The sequence below is a fragment of the Anomaloglossus baeobatrachus genome, chromosome 6 (assembly GCF_048569485.1).
Source record: "Anomaloglossus baeobatrachus isolate aAnoBae1 chromosome 6, aAnoBae1.hap1, whole genome shotgun sequence".
Lineage (NCBI taxonomy): Eukaryota > Metazoa > Chordata > Amphibia > Anura > Aromobatidae > Anomaloglossus > Anomaloglossus baeobatrachus.
In genome coordinates, this window is record NC_134358.1 from 429,936,928 (window position 1) to 429,961,583 (window position 24,656).

The following is a 24,656-nucleotide window of genomic DNA, read 5'->3' on the forward strand; positions in this document are numbered from 1 at the left end:
TTAAAAGAAGTAGCAATGATTGAATATGTGCACAGCAATGTCGTTTTTACATTGCTGTGCATTACATTCACTTTTTCCGGTAGTGTCCTGCTTAGGCCACATTCACACTTGCGTTGTTTTGCATCAGTCACAATCCGTCGCCTTGAGGAATTACGGTATCCTGCAAAATATTTTGCAGGATTCCGTTTTTTCCCCATAGGCTTGTATTAAGGACAGATTGCGACTGATGGCCCTGCGTTGCATCCGCCACGCGGCGGATTAGTCGTGGAATGACTGACCGCTGGGGGGTATGAACGTGCAATGTAACGTTTTTTGGAGCGGCAAAAAAACGCACTGCGTAGGATTCCATCGCCATCAGTCAACAGCTATAATGGCTGTCTATGGTGCTTGATTCCACTGTAATCCGTCACACGGCGGAATCTAGTGCTTGATTTGGTCATGCTCTACTGAGCATGCCCAGCATGTCTGGTACTCCCATTGGGCTGTCCCAAACACAAACGGATCACGACAGATCCATCAAAAAACGAACGGACAGCGGATGTAACGGACGCGATAGATCAGTTTTTTCACAGGATTCCTGTGAATGGAATCCTGTGAAATAACACATACCTTGCGTCAGTTGACATCTAAAAAACGATGACCTGACGAACGAATTTAAAACAACGCAAGTGTGAATGTAGCCTTAGCAGCGCCTTGGTCATCCAGGAAGATGCAGAGAAGCTTCATACAAATGAGCAGAGCCGGCAGCAGGTTCCTTCTCCACTAAGTGGCCGGGAGCAGTTATGCGGATAAGGCTGCTTTCACACATCCGGCTTGAGCTGTGCGGCTCAATCCGGCTGTGCAAGCTATGCAACGGATGCGGTGAAAACACCGCATCCGTTGCATAAGTTTTTCCCATGCGGCTCGTCCGGTTTTTGCCGCTTGCGGCATGCTACTGAGCATGCGCAGTGGCAAAAACCGCATGCGGCGGGCGGATGCGGTTTTTGCCGCATCGCGCCGCATCCGGCCGCCATAGGCATGCATTGAAAAATGCGTCGCATCGGCCGAATGCGGCGCGATGCGTTTTTTTTTTTGCCGCACGAAAAAACGTGCCAAGCAACGTTCCATCCGGCCGCCGCATCGGCTAAATCTGCCGCATGCGGCAAAAACCGGACCGAATGCGAGCCCATGCGGCACTAATTAAAGTCTATGCAGAAAAAACGCAACCGGCAGCAAAAAAAAAAACGGTTGCGATTTTCCTGCAAAGTGCCGTATTGTGCCGCATTGCAGAAACCGGAGGTGTGAAAGCAGCCTAAAAGGATACTGCGAGATCATTTTTAGGATCAGTGGATCATACACGGTAACGGTTTACTTTACACACCTGTAACTCTGCTCTCAGCCGTTTGTTCTCCTCATCCAGCTTCAGCTCCTTCTTCTGCATGGCAGCAATCTCATTATTCTTGCTCACCCTAAATATCTCATACTCCTTCTTCAGCCGATCATATTCAGCAGCGTATTCCAGGTCCACTGATGCAGTGGATTTAAAACTGGCTCCGATAACCCTGGGACCTCGTCTGAAAGAACTGCGGAGAAGTCGGGCCTTGGGCTTCACTTCTACAGGAATCTCACAAGCTTCCCCTCCTCCACCACCATAAGTGTCCTCGATCACCTCTCCAGGGCTCACCAGGGAGGATGCTGTGCCCATTGTGGTATATCTGGATCTCTGGGTATTTCTGCTAACTGCCCATCTCAGAGCTCTGTAAAGAAGCAGAAGAAGAAAAATGACAAGCAAAAAGGAAATCATAAACAAGCACAAGCAATATCTAATAACTGTGGAGGCTAGATGCACCATCAATGCCCAGGCAAGGTGAGGCTCATCCTACGGTAATGGACGGGTCTCAGGCCGACTGATCGTTATAAGGCCGGGGTCACACGAGTGGAGAGTCTATCATCCGTACTTGTAGCTGTCAGTGGAATTATTTTGAGGTACATATAACTTAACAAGCGTATTAATCCTTTAATAGAAAACGTATAAACAAAACAGAAATTCTTCCACATTTTTTGAGTGTCAAATCTTACATAATTCACCATACTGTACAAATAACATGAAAATGTATTCCGTAAGGTCAGTAACAATATGGTGATACAAAATATGTGCTTAGTGTTATTAATGTTCTTGTCATGAGTAACAGACAGGCATGTGGTTTCTGGCCATAGAAGGTCACAGCATTTGGCTGCACAGAATACTCCCTGACTTCCCATTGTTCCTGCTGTCAATATTCATTGGTACAGGTAGCTTTCCTGCAGGATTTTCATCTCTCCCCCTTTTGGGCCTAGCATGTGCTCACCTTCCACCCAGCTGCTGATCATCAGTATTCTCTTTGTGCTTAAATACCCCCAACTACCCTTGACTGGTGCTGGTGACTTTATTCAATTCATTCAAGCTCTGGCTGCAAGCAGGTGGCTTGTATTCCTCTGTGGTATCATTGCTGAAGCTTTGTTGAACTTATACCTGAGTCATCTAATGATAAGTAGTTCATGCAATTTTCCCCTGTGTGTCCTCCTTGTGCCTTCTCTAGTGTTTAGTTGGGTTGACGCTGATCCAACCCGTTCCCTATTTAGGGTCCAGCACTAGGAATACCTAGGGTAAGGTATCCAGCTTGGTGTATAGGTGCGGAGCCTATCTAGGGTGGTGAGGGCCCCTAAGGACTAGCAGTAGATTTGGTCAGGGGCCACCATCTCCCCATTCCCCTATATGCAGGGTTTCCCTTACCTTACCTTTCACCGTTCTCTTGGTACTTCCCCATACCTAGTGTGACAGTTTTACTCTCTGACAATATATAAACACACTTTGAAAAAAAAACCCAAAAAAACAAAAAACAAAACAGATGACAGTTGATCGTAGGGGGGGTGATGGGTGTCAGACCCCCACTACTCTGATATTGAACAAGTCCTGGAATCCCCATCTGATCACCTGACCAAATGATCTGCGAGCTCCATCCTATTCACCGCAACTAATCAATGGAAGAAGCCGGCTGATTACGGCGGGGTGGGGGAGCCAATCAGCTCATCCACAGTTATGGCCCATAAACACCTTTAATGACATTAAAATTTGCAACCATTCTTAACACTTGTTTTCTTTCATTTACAGCCCATTGCCTAGAAGACCAGCCACGGATGCCGGCTAGCTTGTACGCACTGTGCTGAAGCTGGTAGAAATAGGCAGTAACAGCGCTCTCCAGTGACCTTGCCCAGCTTCATAAAGTGTTTACAAGCTTGATAGAAAAGAGCTTGTAAGCACTGCACATGTTTTGTTGTTAAGCAGTGGGGGTCGGTCTTCAAGATAAAGATGTAATGAATAATGTTACACTTGGACTGGCATACTGTGCCTTCACATCTGGATTTCGACATGTCGGAATCACTTTTCTCCTGTGAGATAAGTAGTAGAAGCAGATTTTGTCCTTGCTTTGTTAATGGCCAGCTTTGGATCATGACGGATAAAAGAAAATAGAAAGGCGTATCCTCATCTCCCAGATCTTAATATGTAGTAGGTCTAATAATATTATTATTAATTAATAATAGCAGCAAATACCTCCAAATAGAAATGTAATGTAGTTCTCCTGATGTTCTTACCTCATGTGCAGGGCATTACAGCTTAGGTATCCATGGTTATAACCATGAGCAACTAACTACTAACTAATTGTCACTATATGACTTTACGTATCCATGGATCCCTAAAGCTGCATTGCCCTGCACATGAGGTAAGAGACATGGCTGTATCATGAGAACTATGCTACATTTTGTTACTCGTGTAGAGCTGGTCAAACGCTCGGACGGGCTCGACTCACGTAACAAGTATAATTGAAGTCAATGACTGACCAGTTCAGGTCTCCACCCACATACAGCATTTCTGAGGGAAGGTGTCTTTTTTTTTGGGAGGGGGGGGGCACCAAGTCCAAAAAAAAGAGAATTTTGTTTACTTACCGTAAATTCTTTTTCTTATAGTTCCGACATGGGAGACCCAAACCATGGGTGTATAGCTACTGCCTCCGGAGGACACACAAAGTACTACACTAAAAGTGTAGCTCCTCCCTCCGAGCATATACACTCCCCGGAAGACAAATCCAACCAGTTTAGTGCCAAAGCTGAAGGAGGACATCCACCCATAAGTAGAGATAGAGTAAAACCCGGAACAACCGGAACTTCTGTCTACAACAACAGCCGGTGAAAACACACGGAACAAGAAAGCTGCCAACAGGCAACAGGGAGGGTGCTGGGTCTCCCATGTCGGAACTATAACAAAAAGAATTTACGGTAAGTAAACAAAATTCTCTTTTTCTTTATCGTTCCTTATGGGAGACCCAAACCATGGGACGTCTCAAAGCAGTCCATGGGTGGGAAATAAATAGAAACTGAGAAGTAGGCGAAACCTAACTTCACAAATGGGCGACAGCCGTCCGAAGGATGCGTCTGCCCAAGCTCGCATCTGCCGAAGCATGAGCATGCACTTGGTAGTGCTTCGAAAAAATGTGCAGACTAGACCACGTGGCAGCCTGACAGACCTGCTGAGCCGTAGCCCAAGAGGCACCGACGGCTCTGGTCGAGTGCGCCTTAATCCCCGGCGGGGGAGGCATCTGAGAACATTGGTAGGCATCGGATATGGCCGACCTATTCAATGAGCTAGGGTCGGTTTAGAAGCCGAGAGACCCTTGCGCTGACGTGTGGTCAGCACACAAGAGAGGTGCACCGCCTAAGAAACAGCGGTGTGTGACACATAGATCCGGAGCGTCCGCACCAAATCTAAAGCATGCAACGCTTTCTCAAAGCGATGCACAGGGGCCGAACAAAGGGAAGACAATGAAATGTCCTGGTTAAGGTGGAAAGGGGACACCACCTTAGGGAGAAGGCCCGGAGTTGGACGGAGAACCACCTTGTCTTGGTGAAAAAACCCAAAAAGGGTGACTCCGAAGAGAGCAGAGTCAAATAAGAGACTCTCGAGAGAAATTATGGCCACCAGAAAGACCACTTTCTGTGAAAGACTAAACAACGAAACCTCCCTAAGAGGCTCAAAGGGGGGTTTCTGTAAGGCCATGAGGACCAGAGTAAGGTCTCAGGGATCCAGAGACCGCCGGTAAGGCAGAATGATGTAAGATGCGCCCTGCATGAAGGTGCGCACCTGGGCCAGTCGGGCGATATGCCGCTGGAACAATGCTGACAGAGCCGAGACCTGTCCCTTGAGGGAATGAGGGACAGACCTAGCTGCAGGCCGGACTGTAGAAAGGACAGGATGGTTGGCAAAGAAAAAACGGCCAAGGAGCATGGCCGGAAGAACGACACCAGGACAGGAAAATTCTCCAAGTCCTGAGGTAAATCCTGGCCGAGGAAGACTTCCGAGCCTGAGTCATAGTGAAGATGACCTCGGAAGGAATGCCTGAAGCCGTAAGGATTCAGGGCTCAAGAGCCACGCCGTCAATCTGAGAGCCGCAGAATTGTTGTGGAAAACGGACCCTCTGAGAGAACGTCTGGCCGGTCCGGGAGATGCCACAGCACCTCTACGAACAGACGGAGCAGGTCTGGGAACCAAGCTCGCCTGGGCCTGGGGCGATGAGTACGACCCGACGGCCCTCCATTTTGATCTTGCGCAGGACTCTGGGCAAGAGAGCTAGAGGGGGAAGCACGTAGGCTAGACGGAACTGGGACCAATCTGGAACCAGCGCGTCCGCTGCCAAGGCCTGAGGATCGTGGGAGCGAGCCACGTAAACCGGGACCTTGTTGTTGTGCCGGGATGCCATAGATCCACTTCCGGAGTGCCTCGCCTGCTAAATTGACCGGAACACTGCCAGATGCAGGGCTCACCTGCCGCTGTCCACGGTTTGACGGCTGAGATAATCTGCCTCCCAGTTTTCTGCGCCTGGGATGTGGACTGCGGATATGGTGGACTCGGAGTCCTCCGTCCACTGAAGGATATGTTGAACTTCCAACATTGCTAGGCGGCTGCGTGTCCAAGGACTACAGCCCTGATTTCTAGCACATTGAACGAGAGGGCTGATTCGGACGGAGTCCAAGTGCCCTGTGCTCGGTGGTGGAGAAACTGCTCCCCAGCCGGATAGACTGGCATCCGTGGTGAGAATCACCCAGGACGGGGCCAGAAGGGAGCGTCCCTGGTACAGAGAGAGGGGCCGAAGCCACCACTTAAAGAGAGCTCCTGGTCTGTGGCGACAGAGCCACCAGTCTGTGCAAGGAAGAAGTCCCTTGCCCCAACAGCGGAAAATGTCCAGCTGCAGGGGACGCAGATGGAACTGGCAAGGGGAACCGCTTCTATTGACGCCACCATCTGACCCAGCACCTGCATGAGGTGCCTGATGGAATGACGGCGGAGCCTCAGCAGAGAGCGAACCGCCAGATGAAGAGACTGCTGTATGACTAAGGGCAGCTTCACAAGTGCCAGCAGAGTCTCGAATTGCATCCCTAGGTACGTAAGTTCCTGGGTCGGGGTCAGAGTGGACTTGCAAGCGTGGCGAGAGTGAGCGAGACACTCCGCTGACAGTCTGCACTGGATGAAGCCCTGACTAGAAGGGCGTCCAGGAAAAGAATCACTACCAACCCCTGGAGGAGCAGCACCGCAATTGGTGAATACACGAGGGGCCGTAGCGAACCCAAGGGGAGAGCCACGATTGGAAATGTTCCTCTCTGATTACAAAACGTAGCCAACGCTGGTGGGAAACTGCGAATGGCACATGCAGAGAGACATCTCTGATGTCGATGGATGCTAAGAAATCTCCTTGGGTCATTGACTGATCGCAGAGATTTCTGCAAAATTGCCGCACCTGAACATGCTTGTTGAGAAGCTTGAGATCCAGGTCGGAAGCACCGTCCTTTTCGGGGACTAGGAAGAGATTTGAGTAGAAATCTCACAACCGTTCCCAGTCGGGAACTGGTACAATTACTGCATTGGCCTGCAAGAATGCCACGGCCTGTGAGAAGGCGGCTGCCTTGGAGCAGGGGGGAGTTGTCAGAAAAAAATCTGTTTTGTAGCCGTGGGAGAGGGCAACCCACACCCACTGATCGAAGACGTGTTGCAACCACACGTCGCCCAAGAGGGAGAGCCTGCCACCGACCAAGGACGTTACTGGCGCGGCCAGATAATCAAGAGGAGGCTGCCCTGGTGGCAGCAGCTCCTGCCGACTTAGGACACGGCTTCATGCGCCAGTTGGTTTACGGACCTTGGCTGAGTTAGTGGACGAGGCCGAGGGCTTAGAGGACGACCAGTTAGAGGAAACGAAAGGAACGAAACCTCGACTGGTTCCTGTCCTGGAAGGTTTCCTGAGTTGTGGCATGGAAGTACTCTTCCTGCCAAAAGCTTCCTTAATAATTTCATCCAGTTGTTCACCGAATAGACTGGTCCCAGCAAAAGGGAGTCCAGCAAGGAACCTTTTAAGAAGCATCTGCCTTCCACTCTCGAAGCCACAGGAACCTGCGGATAGCGAGGGAAGTAGCCGAGGCCACCGCAGTGCGGTGACAGTCTCCAGCTATAGGATGAAAAGACTGAAGCCTGGAAGTTAAGGCAACCAATTCGGGCATAAAGGCCCTGGTGGAATGCATCTCCTCCCGAGAAGCAGAGATGGCTTGAGAGCCCGCACTGCTGCAAAGATGGGGAGAACGAGGCCCCTGCCGCCTCATATATAGATTTGGCCAGAAGGACAACCTAGCGGACAGTGGGATCCTCAGAGAGGAGCAGACAACTGTCCGGGCTGAAAGTCTAGACCCCGGAGGGTCCACCCTTGGTGAATGAGCCCACTCCTTGACCACCATTGGTGGAAGGGGGAAACAGTCATCAGAACCACGCTCTGGCAAGCGTCTGTCAGGACAAGCTCTGGGCTTGGTCACAGTGACCTGAATGCTGGAGTGGATAAGGAACACACTCCTTGTTCTCTTAGGCAAGGTATACTGATGCTTTTCTGCCAAAGAGGGGTGCTCCCCTGATACAGGCGGATTGAGGTCCAGTACAAATATAATGGACGCAATCAAATCATTAGCATCTGCATCACTTTCGGACAGATCAATAGGGTACATGGAGAGCGTCCGAGCCCCCAGTAAGTCAGAAGTACGCTTAAGAAAGCGTTTGTCAGGACAGGCCCTGGGTTTAGTCACAGTGGCCTGCTCTCTTAGGTGAGATAAACTGATGTTTTTCTACCCAAGAGGCCTGTTCTTCTGACACTGGAGGGTTAAGGTCCAGAACGGAGTTAATGGACGCTATCAAATCGCTAACATCTGCATCACCATCGGTATCAATGGGGTACATAGACGAAGCGTCTGAGCCCACAGTAAGGGTATACTCCTCGCCTTGTGACTCGGCCCGTGAGGCAGAGCCGTGGGACGAGGAAGGAGAGGAGTCCCTGCGTCTCCGTTTAGGAGGACGGGGTCTGGGATTAGATGAAACAGACTCTGTGAGCTCTGCAGAGCGAGCTGGAGCATCAGAGGCACCCTGAGAAGGGGGCTGATGCATGCTTAGCAGCGTCCGAGACAACTGTCCAATGGAGTCTGCAAAGGACTGGGAAATAGCATTGGAAAAAGATGCTACCCAAGACAGGGGTTCAGCCTGGGGAGACTCCAGGCTGAGGCACCACCACATTAGAACCATTACAGTGTGGGTCTGTGCCGGTTCAGGCAATATGAGCTTACATGCAGAGCATGTAGTGTACAGCCTTGGAGCCTTGCTCCTAGTGTGAGACATGCTGCTGAGGAGGAGGTTCTATAATAAAGCATTAACTCCTTCAGAATGCCCTGAGAGTGTAAAAAGTGCACAACCAGAGGTTGTGACTTATCAGGCCGCTATTATGTGTGCCCTCCGGATTCCAAGCCTGGACCCCCAGCCAGATATTCACTCCCTCTCCACTGCAGAGCAGCCAGCGCCGACCAGTGTACTAAGAACGCTGAGAAAATGGCGCCAGAGTGAGGGGGGGGGGGGCGGGGGTTAACCCAGGAGCGGGAATCGGAGGGCTAAGGAGATGTACAGGGGAGGGAATCATCTCCTCAGATAGGAGTGTCCTCCCCTGTGCAGAGCGGCCGGCGCTGCAGTGTCCCCCTGCATGACTGACATGCAGGGGAACGAAACGAAACTAGGCCGCGGCTGAAGCCGGGGCCTAGAGTTATGCATTCGGCCGACAATCAGGCATCATCGGCGCGGTTCTCAGTAAAAACCGTGGAACCGGCCGGAAACACAGTAAAAAGCAGCATTATCAAAGTAAATCACTGTCCCCCCCAATAAAAGTGCCCCACATTGCAGAAGGACCCTCTGAATAACGTCTCTATACTTAGCTTGAGACGCAGGGCCCAGTCCCTGGGTGGGGTGGGGGTTCAGTGCTCCGTCCAGCAGGGTCCTGCAAAAGGGCTGCGGATGGAGGCCGGTCTCCTGCAAGGCAGTGAGAACCGTGTTGGCTCTAACTTCAAGCCAGAGCCCCTAAGGGATGGTGAAGGAGCGCGGCATGAAGGGCTCCTGCCCTGAAGTCAACCTTAACAGCACCGCCGCCAGGGGGGTGAGAAGGGACATGCCGGGAGTCCAGTGGACCCGCTTTTCTTCCAAATCTTTAGAAAAAATTAAAAATCAAAAGAGGATGCATGTGTGTGTGTGATCCTCCTGACACAAAGCATGAAACTGGTTGGATTTGTCATCCGGGGAGTGTATATGCTCGGAGGGAGGAGCTACACTTTTAGTGTAGTACTTTGTGTGTCCTCCGGAGGCAGTAGCTATACACCCATGGTTTGGGTCTCCCATAAGGAACGATAAAGAAAGTTGTTTTAACCACCACTTAATAATTCGCTCTCTTTTTTTCAGGTATTTCTATCGTTTTTTCTTTAGTGTGTAATCACCAATGTTGCTATTATTTTCTCCGCACTTATAGAAACACTGTGTGACAGGCATGTTTTCCTTTTGCTGTGATGTTCTTTGTAGAAACTAGAAGATAAAGGGGTCACCAGTGAGAAACCTCTATTTGGCCACAATTCTAAAACCCTGATCAAGGATTTTTTTAAAAATCAATTTTGTCCAGGACATTTTTGGGGTTTTGTGTGAAATTATGTCCTATTTGCCTTTCTTGTGTTGTTCCAATACACACAAAGGAAATAAACGTGTATAAGAAAAAAAGAGAATTTTGTTACTTACCGTAAATTCTTTTTCTTATAGTTCCGTATTGGGAGACCCAGACCATGGGGTGTATAGCTTCTGCCTCCGGAGGACACACAAAGTACTACACTCAAAAGTGTAGCTCCTCCCTCTGAGCTTATACACCCCCTGGAGAACCAGATCTAGCCAGTTTAGTGCAAAAGATGAAGGAGAATAGCCACCCACAAGTAAAAACAGAGCAAGAACCGGAATAACCGGAGACTCTGTCAACAACAACAGCCGGTGATAACACGCGGAACAAGAAGTGCCAACAGGCAACAGGGAGGGAGCTGGGTCTCCCAATACGGAACTATAAGAAAAAGAATTTACGGTAAGTAAACAAAATTCTCTTTTTCTTTATCGTTCCTATGGGAGACCCAGACCATGGGACGTCTCAAAGCAGTCCATGGGTGGGAATAAACAAAAAAAACTAAGAAGTAGGCGGAGCCTAACTTCACAAATGGGCGACAGCCGCCTGAAGGATGCGTCTGCCCAAGCTCGCATCTGCCGAAGCATGAGCATGCACTTGGTAGTGCTTCGAAAAGGTATACAGGCTAGTCCAAGTGGCCGCCTGACAGACCTGCTGAGCCGTAACCTGGTGCCTGAAAGCCCAAGAGGCACCGACAGCTCTGGTCGAGTGTGCCTTGATCCCCGGCGGGGGAGGCACCTGAGAACACTGGTAGGCATCCGAAATGGCCGACCTAATCCAACGGGCTAAGGTCGGCTTAGAAGCAGAGAGGCCCTTACGCCGACCTGTGGTTAGCACAAAAAGAGAGGTGCACCGCCTAAGAGCAGCGGTGCGAGACAGATAGATCCGAAGAGCACGCACCAGATCCAAAGTATGCAACGCTTTTTCAAAGCTATGAACAGGAGCTGGACAAAAGGAAGGTAGGGTAATGTCCTGGTTAAGGTGGAAAGGAGAGACCACCTTAGGAAGAAAGTCCGGAGTCGGACGGAGAACCACCTTGTCTTGATGAAAAACCAAAAAAGGTGACTCCGAAGAGAGCGCAGCCAAATCAGAGACTCTCCTGAGGGAAGTTATGGCCACTAGAAAGACCACTTTCTGTGAAAGACGAAACAAAGAAACCTCCCTAAGAGGCTCAAAGGGGGGTTTCTGCAAAACCGTGAGAACCAAATTGAGGTCCCAGGGATCCAAGGGCCGCCGGTAAGGCGGAATGATGCGAGACGCGCCTTGCAAGAAGGTGCGGATCTGAGCCAGCCGGGCGATACGCCGCTGGAACAGCACTGACAGAGCCGAGACTTGTCCCTTGAGAGAGTTGAGGGACAGTCCCAGCTGCAGACCGGACTGTAGAAAGGACAGAAAAGTCGGCAAGGAAAAAGGCCAAGGAGGATGGCCGGAAGAGCGACACCAGGACAGGAAAATCTTCCAAGTCCTGTGATAGATCTTGGCAGAGGAAGACTTACGGGCCCGAGTCATAGTGGAGATGACCTCAGGGGGGATACCAGAAGCCGTCAAGATCCAGGACTCAAGAGCCACACCGTTAATCTGAGATCCGCAGAATTCTGGCGGAAAAACGGACCTTGTGAGAGAAGGTCTGGACGGTCCGGAAGATGCCACGGCACCTCTACGGACAGAAGGAGCAGGTCTGGGTACCAAGCTCGCCTGGGCCAGTCCGGAGCAATGAGAATGACTCGACGGCCCTCCAGTCTGATCTTGCGCAGAACTCTGGGCAAGAGCGCTAGAGGGGGAAACACGTAGGACAGACGAAACTAGGACCAGTCTTGAACCAGAGCGTCCGCGGCGAATGCCTGAGGATCGTGGGAGCGAGCCACGTAAACCGGAACCTTGTTGTTGTGACGGGATGCCATTAGGTCCATGTCCGGAGTGCCCCACTTGCGGCAGATTGACTGAAACACTGCCGGATGCAGGGAGCACTCGCCGCCGTCCACGGTTTGATGGCTGAGATAATCTGCCTCCCAGTTTTCCACGCCTGGGATGTGGACTGCGGATATGGTGGACTTGGAGTCCTCAGCCCATTGAAGGATGCGTTGTACCTCCAACATTGCCAGGCGGCTGCGTGTCCCGCCTTGGTGATTGATGTAGGCAACTGCTGTCGCGTTGTCTGACTGGACTCGGATGTGCTTGCCCACACACTTGGTGGTGAAAGGCTAGGAGAGCTAAAAGCACAGATCTAGTTTCCAGCACATTGATCGAGAGGACTGACTCGGACGGAGTCCAAGTGCCCTGCGCTCGGTGGTGGAGATATACAGCTCCCCAGCCAGACAGACTGGCATCCGTGGTGAGAATCACTCAGGACGGGGTCAGGAAGGAGCGCCCCTGAGACAGAGAGAGGGGCCGAAGCCACCACTGAAGAGAGCTCCTGGTCTGTGGCGACAGAGCCACTAACCTGTGCAAGGAGGAAGGCCGCTTGTCCCAACAGCGGAGAATGTCCAGCTGCAGTGAACGCAGATGAAACTGGGCAAAGGGAACAGCCTCCATTGACGCCACCATCTGACCCAGCACCTGCATCAGGTGCCTGATGGAATAACGGCGGGGCCTCAGCAGAGCGCGGACCGCCAGTTGGAGGGACTGCTGTTTGACTAAGGGCAACTTCACAAGTGCCGGCAGAGTCTGGAACTGCATCCCTAGGTACGTGAGACTCTGGGTCGGAGTCAGAGTGGATTTGGGAAGATTGACAATCCACCCGAATTGGGCTAGAGTGGCAAGAGTGAGCGAGACACTCCGCTGACAGTCTGCGCTGGATGAAGCCTTGACTAGAAGGTCGTCCAGGTAAGGAATCACTGCCAACCCCTGTAGGTGCAGAACCGCAACCACTGCTGCCATGACCTTGGTGAATACTCGAGGGGCCATGGCTAACCCGAAGGGGAGAGCCACGAATTGGAAATGTTCCTCTCCGATTGCAAAACGTAGCCAACGCTGGTGAGAAACTGCAATTGGCACATGCAGATAGGCATCTCTGATGTCGATGGATGCCAGGAAATCCCCTTGGGTCATTGATGCAATGACTGACCGCAGAGACTCCATGCAAAAATGCCGCACCTGAACATGCTTGTTGAGAAGCTTGAGATCCAGGATGGGCCGGAAGGAACCGTCCTTTTTGGGGACTAGGAAGAGATTTGAGTAGAAACCTCTGAACCGTTCCCGGGCGGGAACCGGTACAATTACTCCGTTGGCCTGCAGGGATGCCACGGCCTGAGAGAAGGTGGCGGCCTTGGAGCAGGGGGGAGTTGACAGAAAAAATCTGTTTGGCGGGCTGGAAGAGAATTCTATCCTGTAGCCGTAAACTAAATTAGGAGAGAAAAGGCGCAATAGGGTATTACCCGATTTACTGGGTAAAAGGTATAAGGAAATGGTGCACTCACCTGATCGAGTTGTGCCAGTCACAACCCCTTTAGTCGAATAAGGCTGCACATCAAACTTAGATAATAGTATAATGCCTCAAGCATATGGACAAATATTGGAATATACAATGAAAAATGCTACTTGCTAATTTGAACATGTGAATAATGAATTGCATACCTGCCATGAATAATAGGAAAAAGGAGATATTTAGCAATTGCATTGATCAATGTAACTGAGCCCCAAGGCCTCGTCAAGGCATATCTCTATATTGGGGTCCCTAGCTCTGTGACCCTAACTGTGTGTCATCTCATTGCAATTAAAAACTGCTATGGGTGGAGAGGGGTAACTAAGGACTTTCTTATATAGGAGATGGAAAAAACATGGCCGAAAGGGGCGGAGCTGTGTTCACATTCAGAAAAAAAACTACATATAACTGAATAGGATAACTGAAGTGAGCACTAATATATATATTATGAGTGCAAGCCAAAAATTACATACCATATACGAATAAGGCTGCACATCAAACTTAGATAATAGTATAATGCCTCAAGCATATGGACAAATATTGGAATATACAATGAAAAATGCTACTTGCTAATTTGAACATGTGAATAATGAATTGCATACCTGCCATGAATAATAGGAAAAAGGAGATATTTAGCAATCGCATTGATCAATGTAACTGAGCCCCAAGGCCTCGTCAAGGCATATCTCTATATTGGGGTCCCTAGCTCTGTGACCCTGTGTGTCATCTCATTGCAATTAAAAACTGCTATGGGTGGAGAGGGGTAACTAAGGACTTTCTTATATAGGAGATGGAAAAAACATGGCCGAAAGGGGCGGAGCTGTGTTCACATTCAGAAAAAACTACATATAACTGAATAGGATAACTGAAGTGAGCACTAATATATATATTATGAGTGCAAGCCAAAAATTACATACTATATACGGATAAGGCTGCACATCAAACTTAGATAATGGTATAATGCCTCAAGCATATGGACAAATATTGGAATATACAATGAAAAATGCTACTTGCTAATTTGAACATGTGAATAATGAATTGCATACCTGCCATGAATAATAGGAAAAAGGAGATATTATCTAAGTTTGATGTGCAGCCTTATTCGTATATGGTATGTAATTTTTGGCTTGCACTCATAATATATATATTAGTGCTCACTTCAGTTATCCTATTCAGTTATATGTAGTTTTTTTTCTGAATGTGAACACAGCTCCGCCCCTTTCGGCCATGTTTTTTCCATCTCCTATATAAGAAAGTCCTTAGTTACCCCTCTCCACCCATAGCAGTTTTTAATTGCAATGAGATGACACACAGTTAGGGTCACAGAGCTAGGGACCCCAATATAGAGATATGCCTTGACGAGGCCTTGGGGCTCAGTTACATTGATCAATGCGATTGCTAAATATCTCCTTTTTCCTATTATTCATGGCAGGTATGCAATTCATTATTCACATGTTCAAATTAGCAAGTAGCATTTTTCATTGTATATTCCAATATTTGTCCATATGCTTGAGGCATTATACTATTATCTAAGTTTGATGTGCAGCCTTATTCGTATATGGTATGTAATTTTTGGCTTGCACTCATAATATATATATTAGTGCTCACTTCAGTTATCCTATTCAGTTACAACCCCTTTAGTAGCATGAGCGAGTGCTAAGGTGGTCCAGCAGCAGCCCTGTTGTACAAGCAAGACATCAAATTCGGGACTGGAGGAAAACAGGTTTAACACCGCGCTTGAAGACCACGGACATCAGTGTTTAACACACAATTCTTTTATTTCATTTCATTCCTACGCGTTTCGGAGACCACAACTGCCTCCTTCTTCAGGGAAAAGAATTTTACAGAAACCAAGGAGGAGCCCTTAAAAAGGATGTACAGAAAAAAAGGGGAAAAAAAGAAAGAAAAAAAAGAAAGAAAAAAAAGAAAGAAAAAAAAAAAGAAAGAAAAAAAGAAAGAAAAAAAGAAAGAAAAAAAGAAAGAAAAAAAGAAAGAAAAAAAACCTCCTTGGTTTCTGTAAAATTCTTTTCCCTGAAGAAGGAGGCAGTTGTGGTCTCCGAAACGCGTAGGAATGAAATGAAATAAAAGAATTGTGTGTTCAACACTGATGTCCGTGGTCTTCAAGCGCGGTGTTAAACCTGTTTTCCTCCAGTCCCGAATTTGATATCCTGTAGCCGTGGGAGATGATATCCCGCACCCACTGATCGGAGACGTGTTGAAACCACACGTCGCCAAAGTGGGAGAGCCTGCCACCGACTAAGGACGTTGCTGGCGCGGACAGATCAGTCAAGAGGAGGCTGCCTTAGTGGCAGCAGCACCTGCGGTCTTCTGTGGACGCGCTTTTGTGCGCCAGCTGGATTTTTGGTCATTGGCAGTGTTAGTGGACGAGGCCGAGGGCTTAGAGGACGACCAGTTGGAGGAACGAAAGGAACGAAACCTCGACTGATTCCTACCCTGGACAGGTTTCCTGGTTTTGGTTTGTGGCATGGAAGTACTCTTCCCGCCAGTAGCTTCCTTAATAATTTCATCCAGCTGTTCACCGAACAGCTGGGACCCAGCAAAAGGGAGCCCCGCAAGGTACTTCTTAGAAGAAGAAGAATCTGCCTTCCACTCTCGAAGCCACAAGATCCTGCGGATAGCGAGGGAATTAGCCGAAGCCACCGCAGTGCGGTGAGAAACCTCCAGCATGGCAGACATGGCATAGGATGAAAAAGCCGAAGCTTGGGAAGTTAAGGCAACCATCTCAGGCATAGATTCCTTAGTGAGGGAATGCATCTCCTCCAGAGAAGCAGAGATGGCTTTGAGAGCCCACACTGCTGCAAAAGTCGGGGAGAACGAGGCCCCTGCCGCCTCAAATACAGATTTGGCCAGAAGGTCAACCTGGCGGTCTGTGGAATCCTTAAGCGAGGTGCCATCAGCCACTGATACAACGGTCCGGGCTGAGAGTCTAGACACTGGGGGGTCTACCTTTGGTGAATGAGCCCACTCCTTGACCACCTCAGGTGGAAAAGGAAAACGGTCATCAGAACCACGCTTTGGGAAGCATTTGTCAGGACAGGCTCTGGGCTTGGACACAGTGGCTTGAAAACTGGAGTGGTTAAAGAACACACTCTTCGTCCTCTTAGGCGAGGTAAACTGGTGCTTTTCTGCCAGAGAGGGTTGTTCCTCTGATACTGGCGGATTGAGATCCAGTACAGAATTAATGGACGCAATCAAATCACTAACATCCGAGTCACTGTCGGACAGACCAATGGGGCACATGGAGGTAGTCTCCGAGCCCCCAGTAAAGGCATCCTCCTCATCCTGCGAGTCAGCTTCTGAAACCGAGCCGCGGGACGAGGAAGGAGAGGGAGCCCTGCGTCTCTTATTAGAAGGACGGGGCCTGGGACCAGATAATGAATCCTCTGTGAGCTCCGGTCCTGAGAGAGACCTAGCAGCAGAGGCACCCTGTGAAGGGGGCTGATGCATGCTCAGCAAAGTCCTGGACAGATGTCCCATGGAGTCAGCAAAAGACTGGGAGATAGACCTGGTTAAGGATTCTACCCAAGCCGGGGGTTCAGCCACAGGAGCCGGAGCAGCCTGAGAGACCCCTGGGGGTGCAATTTCAGGCTGAGGCATCGTCAGGTTAGAGCAGGCATCACAATGTGGATAGGTGCTCGGTTCCGGCAGCAGGAGCTTACATGCAGTGCATACTGAAAACAGCTTTGGAGCCTTGCTCCTCGTGTGTGACATGCTGCTGGAGTGAGGGCTCTGCCAGAATGACCCCCAGAGAGTATATACAGAAGGTCCACAACCAGAGGTTGTGGCTTACTAGACCGCTGGAGCGGTTTGTGTGCCCTCCAGATCCCGAAGCCCGGACCCCCAAGCACCTCAGCAGGGATGCTGCAGACCAGTGGTGATCGCAGGGAAAAACGCTGAGAAAATGGCCACCGGAGTGAAGAGAGGGGGCGGGACTCACTCTGAGAGCGGGATCTGGAGGGCCAAAGAGATTCACAGGGGAGGAGACATGTACTCAGTGAGGAGTGTCTCTCCCCTTTGTAGAACGGCCGCTGGGCGGAGCCGCGCTGTCCCTCTGCATGAATGACATGCGAGGGCATTGAAACCGAAAGTAGGCCTCCGGCGAAGCCGGGGCCTACATTTGAGCGGTGCGGCCGGCGCGCAGGCACCATCGGCGCGGTTCTCAGGCGACAGCCAGAGAACCCGCCGGAAATGTCATAAAAGTCACTCAGCACACTCTCCCACAACAATAAAGTACAAGGGACCCCCATATATAAACGTCTCAGGTACTTAGCTTGCTGAGACGCAGGGTAGCCAGTCCCTGGGGATGAGTGCTCCGGTCCAGCAGGATCCTGAAGGGCTGCGGATGGAGACCGGTCTCCTGCCAAGCATGGAGAACCGTGCTGGCTCCCACTTCAAGCCAGAGCCCCGGAGGGATGGTGAAGGAGCGCGGCATGTAAGGCTCCAGCCTGGGAATCAACCTTAACAGCACCGCCGACACAGTGGGGTGAGAAGGGACATGCCGGGGGTCCAGGCTTGGACCCGCTTTTCTTCAAACTCTTTCCAAAAAATGAAAAATCAGATGAGAATGCATGTGTGGATGTGACCTCCTGAACACAAAGCAATGAACTGGCTAGATCTGGTTCTCCAGGGGGTGTATAAGCTCAGAGGGAGGAGCTACACTTTTGAGTGTAGTACTTTGTGTGTCCTCCGGAGGCAGAAGCTATACACCCAATGTCTGGGTCTCCCATAGGAACGATAAAGAAAGTGGGATTGCAATAAATTTGTGGGAGAAATACTTCATGTTCTGGAACAATTTCAAGGGGGCCAATACTTTCAGCCATGACTGTAGGTTTTAAAAGAAGCCTGCCACTAGCTCCAACCCCAGGCAAGATGAATTAAATACTTCTGCCTCCACTGTGTGCAGCCTCTCATTACCAGCCTCAACCATACTTCTGCTTCCACTGTGTGCATCCTCTCATTCCCAGCCTCAACCATACTTCTGCTTCCACTGTGTGCATCCTCTCATTACCAGCCTCAACCATACTTCTGCTTCCACTGTGTGCATCCTCTCATTACCAGCCTCAACCATACTTCTGCTTCCACTGTGTGCATCCTCTCATTACCAGCCTCCACCATACTTCTGCTTCCACTGTGTACATCCTCTCATTACCAGCCTCCACCATACTTCTGCTTCCACTGTGTGCATCCTCTCATTACCAGCCTCAACCATACTTCTGCTTCCACTGTGTGCATCCTCTCATTACCAGCCTCCACCATACTTCTGCCTCCACTGTGTGCATCCTCTCATTACCAGCCTCAACCATACTTCTGCTTCCACTGTGTGCATCCTCTCATTACCAGCCTCAACCATACTTCTGCTTCCACTGTGTGCATCCTCTCATTACCAGCCTCCACCATACTTCTGCTTCCACTGTGTGCATCCTCTCATTACCAGCCTCAACCATACTTCTGCTTCCACTGTGTGCATCCTCTCATTACCAGCCTCCACCATACTTCTGCTTCCATTGTGTGCATCCTCTCATTACCAGCCTCCACCATACTTCTGCCTCCACTGTGTGCATCCTCTCATTACCAGCCTCCACCATACTTCTGCCTCCACTGTGTGCATCCTCTCATTACCAGCCTCAACCATACTTCTGCTTCCACTGTGTGCATCCTCTCATTACCAGCCTCAACCATACTTCTGCTTCCACTGTGTGCATCCTCTCATTACCAGCCTCCACCATACTTCTGCTTCCACTGTGTGCATCCTCTCATTACCAGCCTCCACCATACTTCTGCCTCCACTGTGTGCATCCTCTCATTACCAGCCTCCACCATACTTCTGCCTCCACTGTGTGCATCCTCTCATTACCAGCCTCCACCATACTTCTGCCTCCACTGTGTGCATCCTCTCATTACCAGCCTCCACCATACTTCTGCCTCCACTGTGTGCATCCTCTCATTACCAGCCTCCACCATACGTCTGCCTCCACTGTGTGCATCCTCTCATTACCAGCCTCCACCATACTTCTGCTTCCACTGTGTGCATCCTCTCATTACCAGCCTCCACCATACTTCTGCCTCCACTGTGTGCATCCTCTCATTACCAGCCTCCACCATACTTCTGCCTCCACTGTGTGCATCCTCTCATTACCAGCCTCCACCATACTTCTGCCTCCACTGTGTGCATCCTCTCATTACCAGCCTCCACCATACTTCTGCCTCCACTGTGTGCATCCTCTCATTACCAGCCTCCACCATACTTCTGCCTCTACTGTGTGCAGCCTGTCATTACCAGCCTCCACCATACTTCTGCCTCCACTGTGTGCATCCTCTCATTACCAGCCTCCACCATACTTCTGCCTCCACTGTGTGCATCCTCTCATTACCAGCCTCCAGCATACTTCTGCCTCCACTGTGTGCAGCCTGTCATTACCAGCCTCCACCATACGTCTGCCTCTACTGTGTGCAGCCTCTCATTACCAGCCTCCACCATACTTCTGCCTCTACTGTGTGCAGCCTGTCATTACCAGCCTCCACCATACTTCTGCCTCCACTGTGTGCATCCTCTCATTACCAGCCTCCACCATACTTCTGCCTCCACTGTGTGCATCCTCTCATTACCAGCCTCCAGCATACTTCTGCCTCCACTGTGTGCAGCCTGTCATTACCAGCCTCCACCATACGTCTGCCTCTACTGTGTGCAGCCTCTCATTACCAGCCTCCAGCATACTCCTGCCTCCACTGTGTGCATCCTCTCATTACCAGCCTCCAGCATACTCCTGCCTCCACTGTGTGCATCCTCTCATTACCAGCCTCCACCATACTTCTGCCTCCACTGTGTGCATCCTCTCATTACCAGCCTCCACCATACTTCTGCCTCCACTGTGTGCAGCCTCTCATTACCAGCCTCCACTGTGTGCAGCCTCTCATTACCAGCCTCCACCATACTTCTGCCTCCACTGTGTGCAGCCTCTCATTGCCAGCCTCCACCATACTTCTGCCTATCACCTATTGTTCGCGAGTGAGACATACGAGCACTTACTCTTTGGTTGCCACGGAGAAGTTGTACTCCTAACACCAGTAACAGCAGGTCGTCAGCATTGTTCGCTAGCAATAAAGTTTACTGTGTTCGGAGGAGGGAAAAAAAAAAAAAAAAAAAAAAGAAATGCTGAATTGGCGAATCGGCGTCACTTTCAGTAGAGGGGCGTGGTTACAGGGCTCAGCTTCCGGTTGGTTGCTAAGGAGCGGTGTGAGCGGCCTTGGTTACCGGATTCTGGGAGAGAAGATCGGGGATTACTCCGAGGCATCCCGTCAGGAATGGCCGCCCAGCAGATCAAGGACGGGGAGTACACCGCCGCCATCTATAAGCTGGTGAGCCTGGCGCTGCAGGGGGGTCTGCGGATGGTATGGCGGGGGTGTGAGGGCGCAGAAGGGCCTGCTCCGGACAGTGGGATCCTCTTCACATCATGGGTGGGGGCTATGGTTACCTAAAAGGCAGTGTTTTCCCCACACACAGCGCCACCTTCGTGTTTGGGCTGAGTTTGTTATTGCAACACTATCCTTGGTGTGTCCAGGCTTGGGGTCAAGTCTACAGCCACTCTATGTGACTGGAGACTTGTGAATCCTCACAGTGTGCATGGTGCGTACAGTCAGGATTGTCCTGTGCTGGCGGAGATACTGAGTGATCATGTGACCTTGAGTATGTGGCTTGTATACTTCTGGCCACGTTCCGACTAGACATGTCTGACCTGCGCAATTGACATGAGCTAGGCTGTGAAAGTCTAATCTGCATGTGACTGCATCTATGCAAATCACCCATCTGCTCCCGACATTGGACAATCCTCACATTGTGCGCTGTGCTTTGCTAGGAGTCACAAGTCTGCTGTCCCTCTATGTGTCACTGTATGTGACTGCAGATTTGTGAATCCTCACAGTGTGCATGATGCTCGCAGTCAGCATTGTTCTGTGCTGGCAGAGAGACCAGGTATTCACATGACTGCAGGTATGTGGTGTGTATACTTCTAGCCACATTCCGACTAAGACGTGTCTGACCTCGCTCAATTGACATGTATTGAGCAAGGCTGTGAAAGTCTAGTGTGCATGTGACCCGAGTGCATACAAATCACCCACCCGCTCCCACCATTGTGCGCTGTGAGGAGTCACAAGTCTGCTGTCCCTCTATGTGTCACTGTATGTGACTGCAGATTTGTGAATCCTCACAGCGTGCATAGTGCATACAGTCAGAATTATTCTGTGCTGCTGGAGATACTGAGTGGTCATGTGACTGCGAGTATGTGGTTTGTATACTTCTGGTCACATTCTGATTAGATATGTCCAACATCGATCAGTTGACATGTATTGAGCAAGGCTGTGAAAGTCTGGTCTGCATGTGACCGCGTGTATACAAATCACCCACCCGCTCCCATCATTGCGCACTGTGCGGAGTCACAACTCTGAAGTCACATAGAGGGAATACAGAATTGACCCTTGGACAGCGCCTCTAAGGCTATGTGCCCACTGGACTCTGTACCTGCGGATTTTGCTGCAGAAAACCTGCAGATTTATCTGGATTTTCTAGAGAAATCCGCAGGTTTTAGCAAGTACAGACACTCCCCATGTTATCCTATGGGACATGGGGAGTGTCTGTGTCCATGCTGTGGATGTCCCGCAGCCGCACGTAACTGCATGTCAATTATTCCTGTGGAAATCCCGGCCCTCCACTATGGAGATAGAGGCCGGGACTTCTGGAGGTAAGGGTACTTTCACACAAGCGTTTATTTCCTTCCGTTACAATTCGCCCTTTTGGAAAACAGCGGAATCCGTTAACGGATTCAGCTGTTTCCCATAGATTTGTATGGGTGACGGATTGTACTAAAAGGACCTGCGTTGCTTCCACTGGGCGACGCTCCGTTGCTTCCGCCAGGGCTGTGGAGTCGGAGTCGTGGAGTCGGAGTCGGAGCTCATTTTGGTGAGCAAAATAAAATGCACCGACTCCGACTCCTAAAATATATAATAAATTGGGGACAGGAGTGCAATGCAGAATGTGCTGAATATTTTACTAAATAATAACATTTAGTATATTGCTTATATTTAAGTGAAAAATTTATTGTAGTACAATGTGAACATCAGACATTTAATTGTTTTTATGATACAATTATCAAGATATTTGGATAGAACATGAAATATTTATTGGAATACAACTTTAGAACACAAAAAACTAATAAATTGTAAATATGTAATATATATATATATATATATATATACAGTGTATATACACACAAGATATATATGTAATCTACTGTATATTACATAGTGTATTACATATTTACAATTTATTACAGTTTTTTGTGTTCTAAAGTTGTATTCCAATAAATATATTTTATGTTCTATCCAAATATCTTGATTATTGTATCATAAAAATTATTAAATGTCTGATGTTCACATACACATGTTCATGTACTACAATAAATTTTTCACCTGACTATAAGCAATATATGTAGGAGCCGGAGTCGGAGCCAGAGCCGGAGTCGGTGCAAGAGAATTTGAGGAGTCGGAGTCGAAGGTTTGGCTTACCGACTCCACAGCCCTGGCTTCCGCCCAGCAGGAGGAACGCAGCATGTAACGTTGTTTTGAGCAGCGGAATCCTCTGGATTCCACTGCGCATGCTCTTTTTTTTTTAAATCAAACTTTATTTTGGCTCGCGGTGGCCGAACGTTCAGCTGAGCGCCCGGCCGTCGGCAAGCGACAGCGCTCAGCTGAACGACCGGCCGCCAGCATGCCCGGCCGCCGGCAAGTCACAGCGCTCAGCTAAGCGCCCGCCCGCCGGCATGCCCAGGCGCCGGCAAGTGACAGGGAGCGATCAGCTGATCACCCGGCGGCCGTCAAATGACAGCGCTCAGCTGCTCACCGGCGGTCGGCTGCAGGGAGCGACGCTCAGCTGCTCACCGGCGGTCGGCTGCAGGGAGCGATCAGCTGATCACCCAGCGGCCGGCTACTGGGAGCGATCAGCTGATCACCCAGCGGCCGGCTACTGGGAGCGATCAGCTGATCACCCGGCGGCCGGCTACTGGGAGCGATCAGCTGATCACCCGGCGGCCGGCTACTGGGAGCGATCAGCTGATCACCCGGCGGCCGGCTACTGGGAGCGATCAGCTGATCACCCGGCGGCCGGCTACTGGGAGCGATCAGCTGATCACCCGGCGGCCGGCTACTGGGAGCGATCAGCTGATCACCCGGCGGCCGGCTACTGGGAGCGACCAGCTGATCACCCGGCGGCCGGCTGCAGGGAGCGATCAGCTGATCACCCGGCGGCCGGCTGCAGGGAGCGATCAGCTGATCGTTCACAATAGTCTGCCGCTGGTAAAACTGTAAAAAAAAAAAATCAAAACGAATTGTGTTGTTTTGCAGCATCCGTTGCATCCGTTGTGCCACTATATGCAACACATCCATTACACAACGCAATGCAACGGATACCGTTCAACGCAAGTGTGAAACTAGCCTAAGCCACACGAATGTCCGCAGGTTTACAGCAGATATTTTGCTGGAATCCTGCAGCAATGGATAGCTGCAGATTCCGGGGAGCAGCTGCAGAAACCTGCGGACGTACCTGTGGATATATCCGCGGGTACATAGTCCCATGTGTGCATAGCCTAATGAAGGGGACAGTGGAGTAAGAGGCACACCCTATTATCGGTGAGTGCCTCTGCCATACATATATATTAGAAGTATTTATCGGGCGGGCTGCACCACACCCCGTCTCGCCCGTGCTTCCATCACTTTTACGGATCTCATGGGGACTTTTGTGAAAACACCAAAAGTAATTTTTGTAAAACTTCCAAAAAAAAATGTTGTGAATTTTTAAAGTGTTTTATTTCAGAAAATTTTGTCCAGAACAGACTAAAGGCCTATACCTCACTTAGGGGACTTGATGCTACGATATCTTGATCACTAGTCCATGGCATGAAACACTTCTGGATTGGACCGTTTTGTCTTTAGAGCTTTCCCCTATTAGGCTCTGTGTGCTCTAGAAAATTGACTTTTCTTAAGAAAAATCCGCACCCTCTGGAGAATACCGCACCCTCTGGCAGAATACCGCACCCTCTGACAGAATACCGCATCCTCTGGCAGAATACCGCACCCTCTGGAGAATACCGCACCCT

General features: G+C 50.0%; 2 protein-coding genes across 2 annotated transcripts in view; one reads left to right on the plus strand and one right to left on the minus strand.

The window, feature by feature from the left end:
• The window catches only part of NPHP3 (nephrocystin 3), a 161,634-nt gene extending 141,031 nt beyond the window's left edge, over positions 1-20,603 (minus strand). The window contains 2 exon segments of the mRNA XM_075315193.1: positions 1,361-1,736; positions 20,540-20,603. Coding sequence (XP_075171308.1) covers positions 1,361-1,684 — 324 coding nt within the window. The 5' untranslated portion in view covers positions 1,685-1,736; positions 20,540-20,603.
• Positions 20,604-20,739: 136 nt separating this feature from the next.
• Positions 20,740-24,656, plus strand: part of LOC142243350 (intraflagellar transport protein 70A) — a 144,879-nt gene continuing 140,962 nt past the window's right edge. The window contains exon 1 of the mRNA XM_075315194.1: positions 20,740-20,868. Within this exon, the coding sequence (XP_075171309.1) occupies positions 20,815-20,868 (54 nt within the window). The 5' untranslated portion in view covers positions 20,740-20,814. The remainder of the gene's footprint in view (positions 20,869-24,656) is intronic.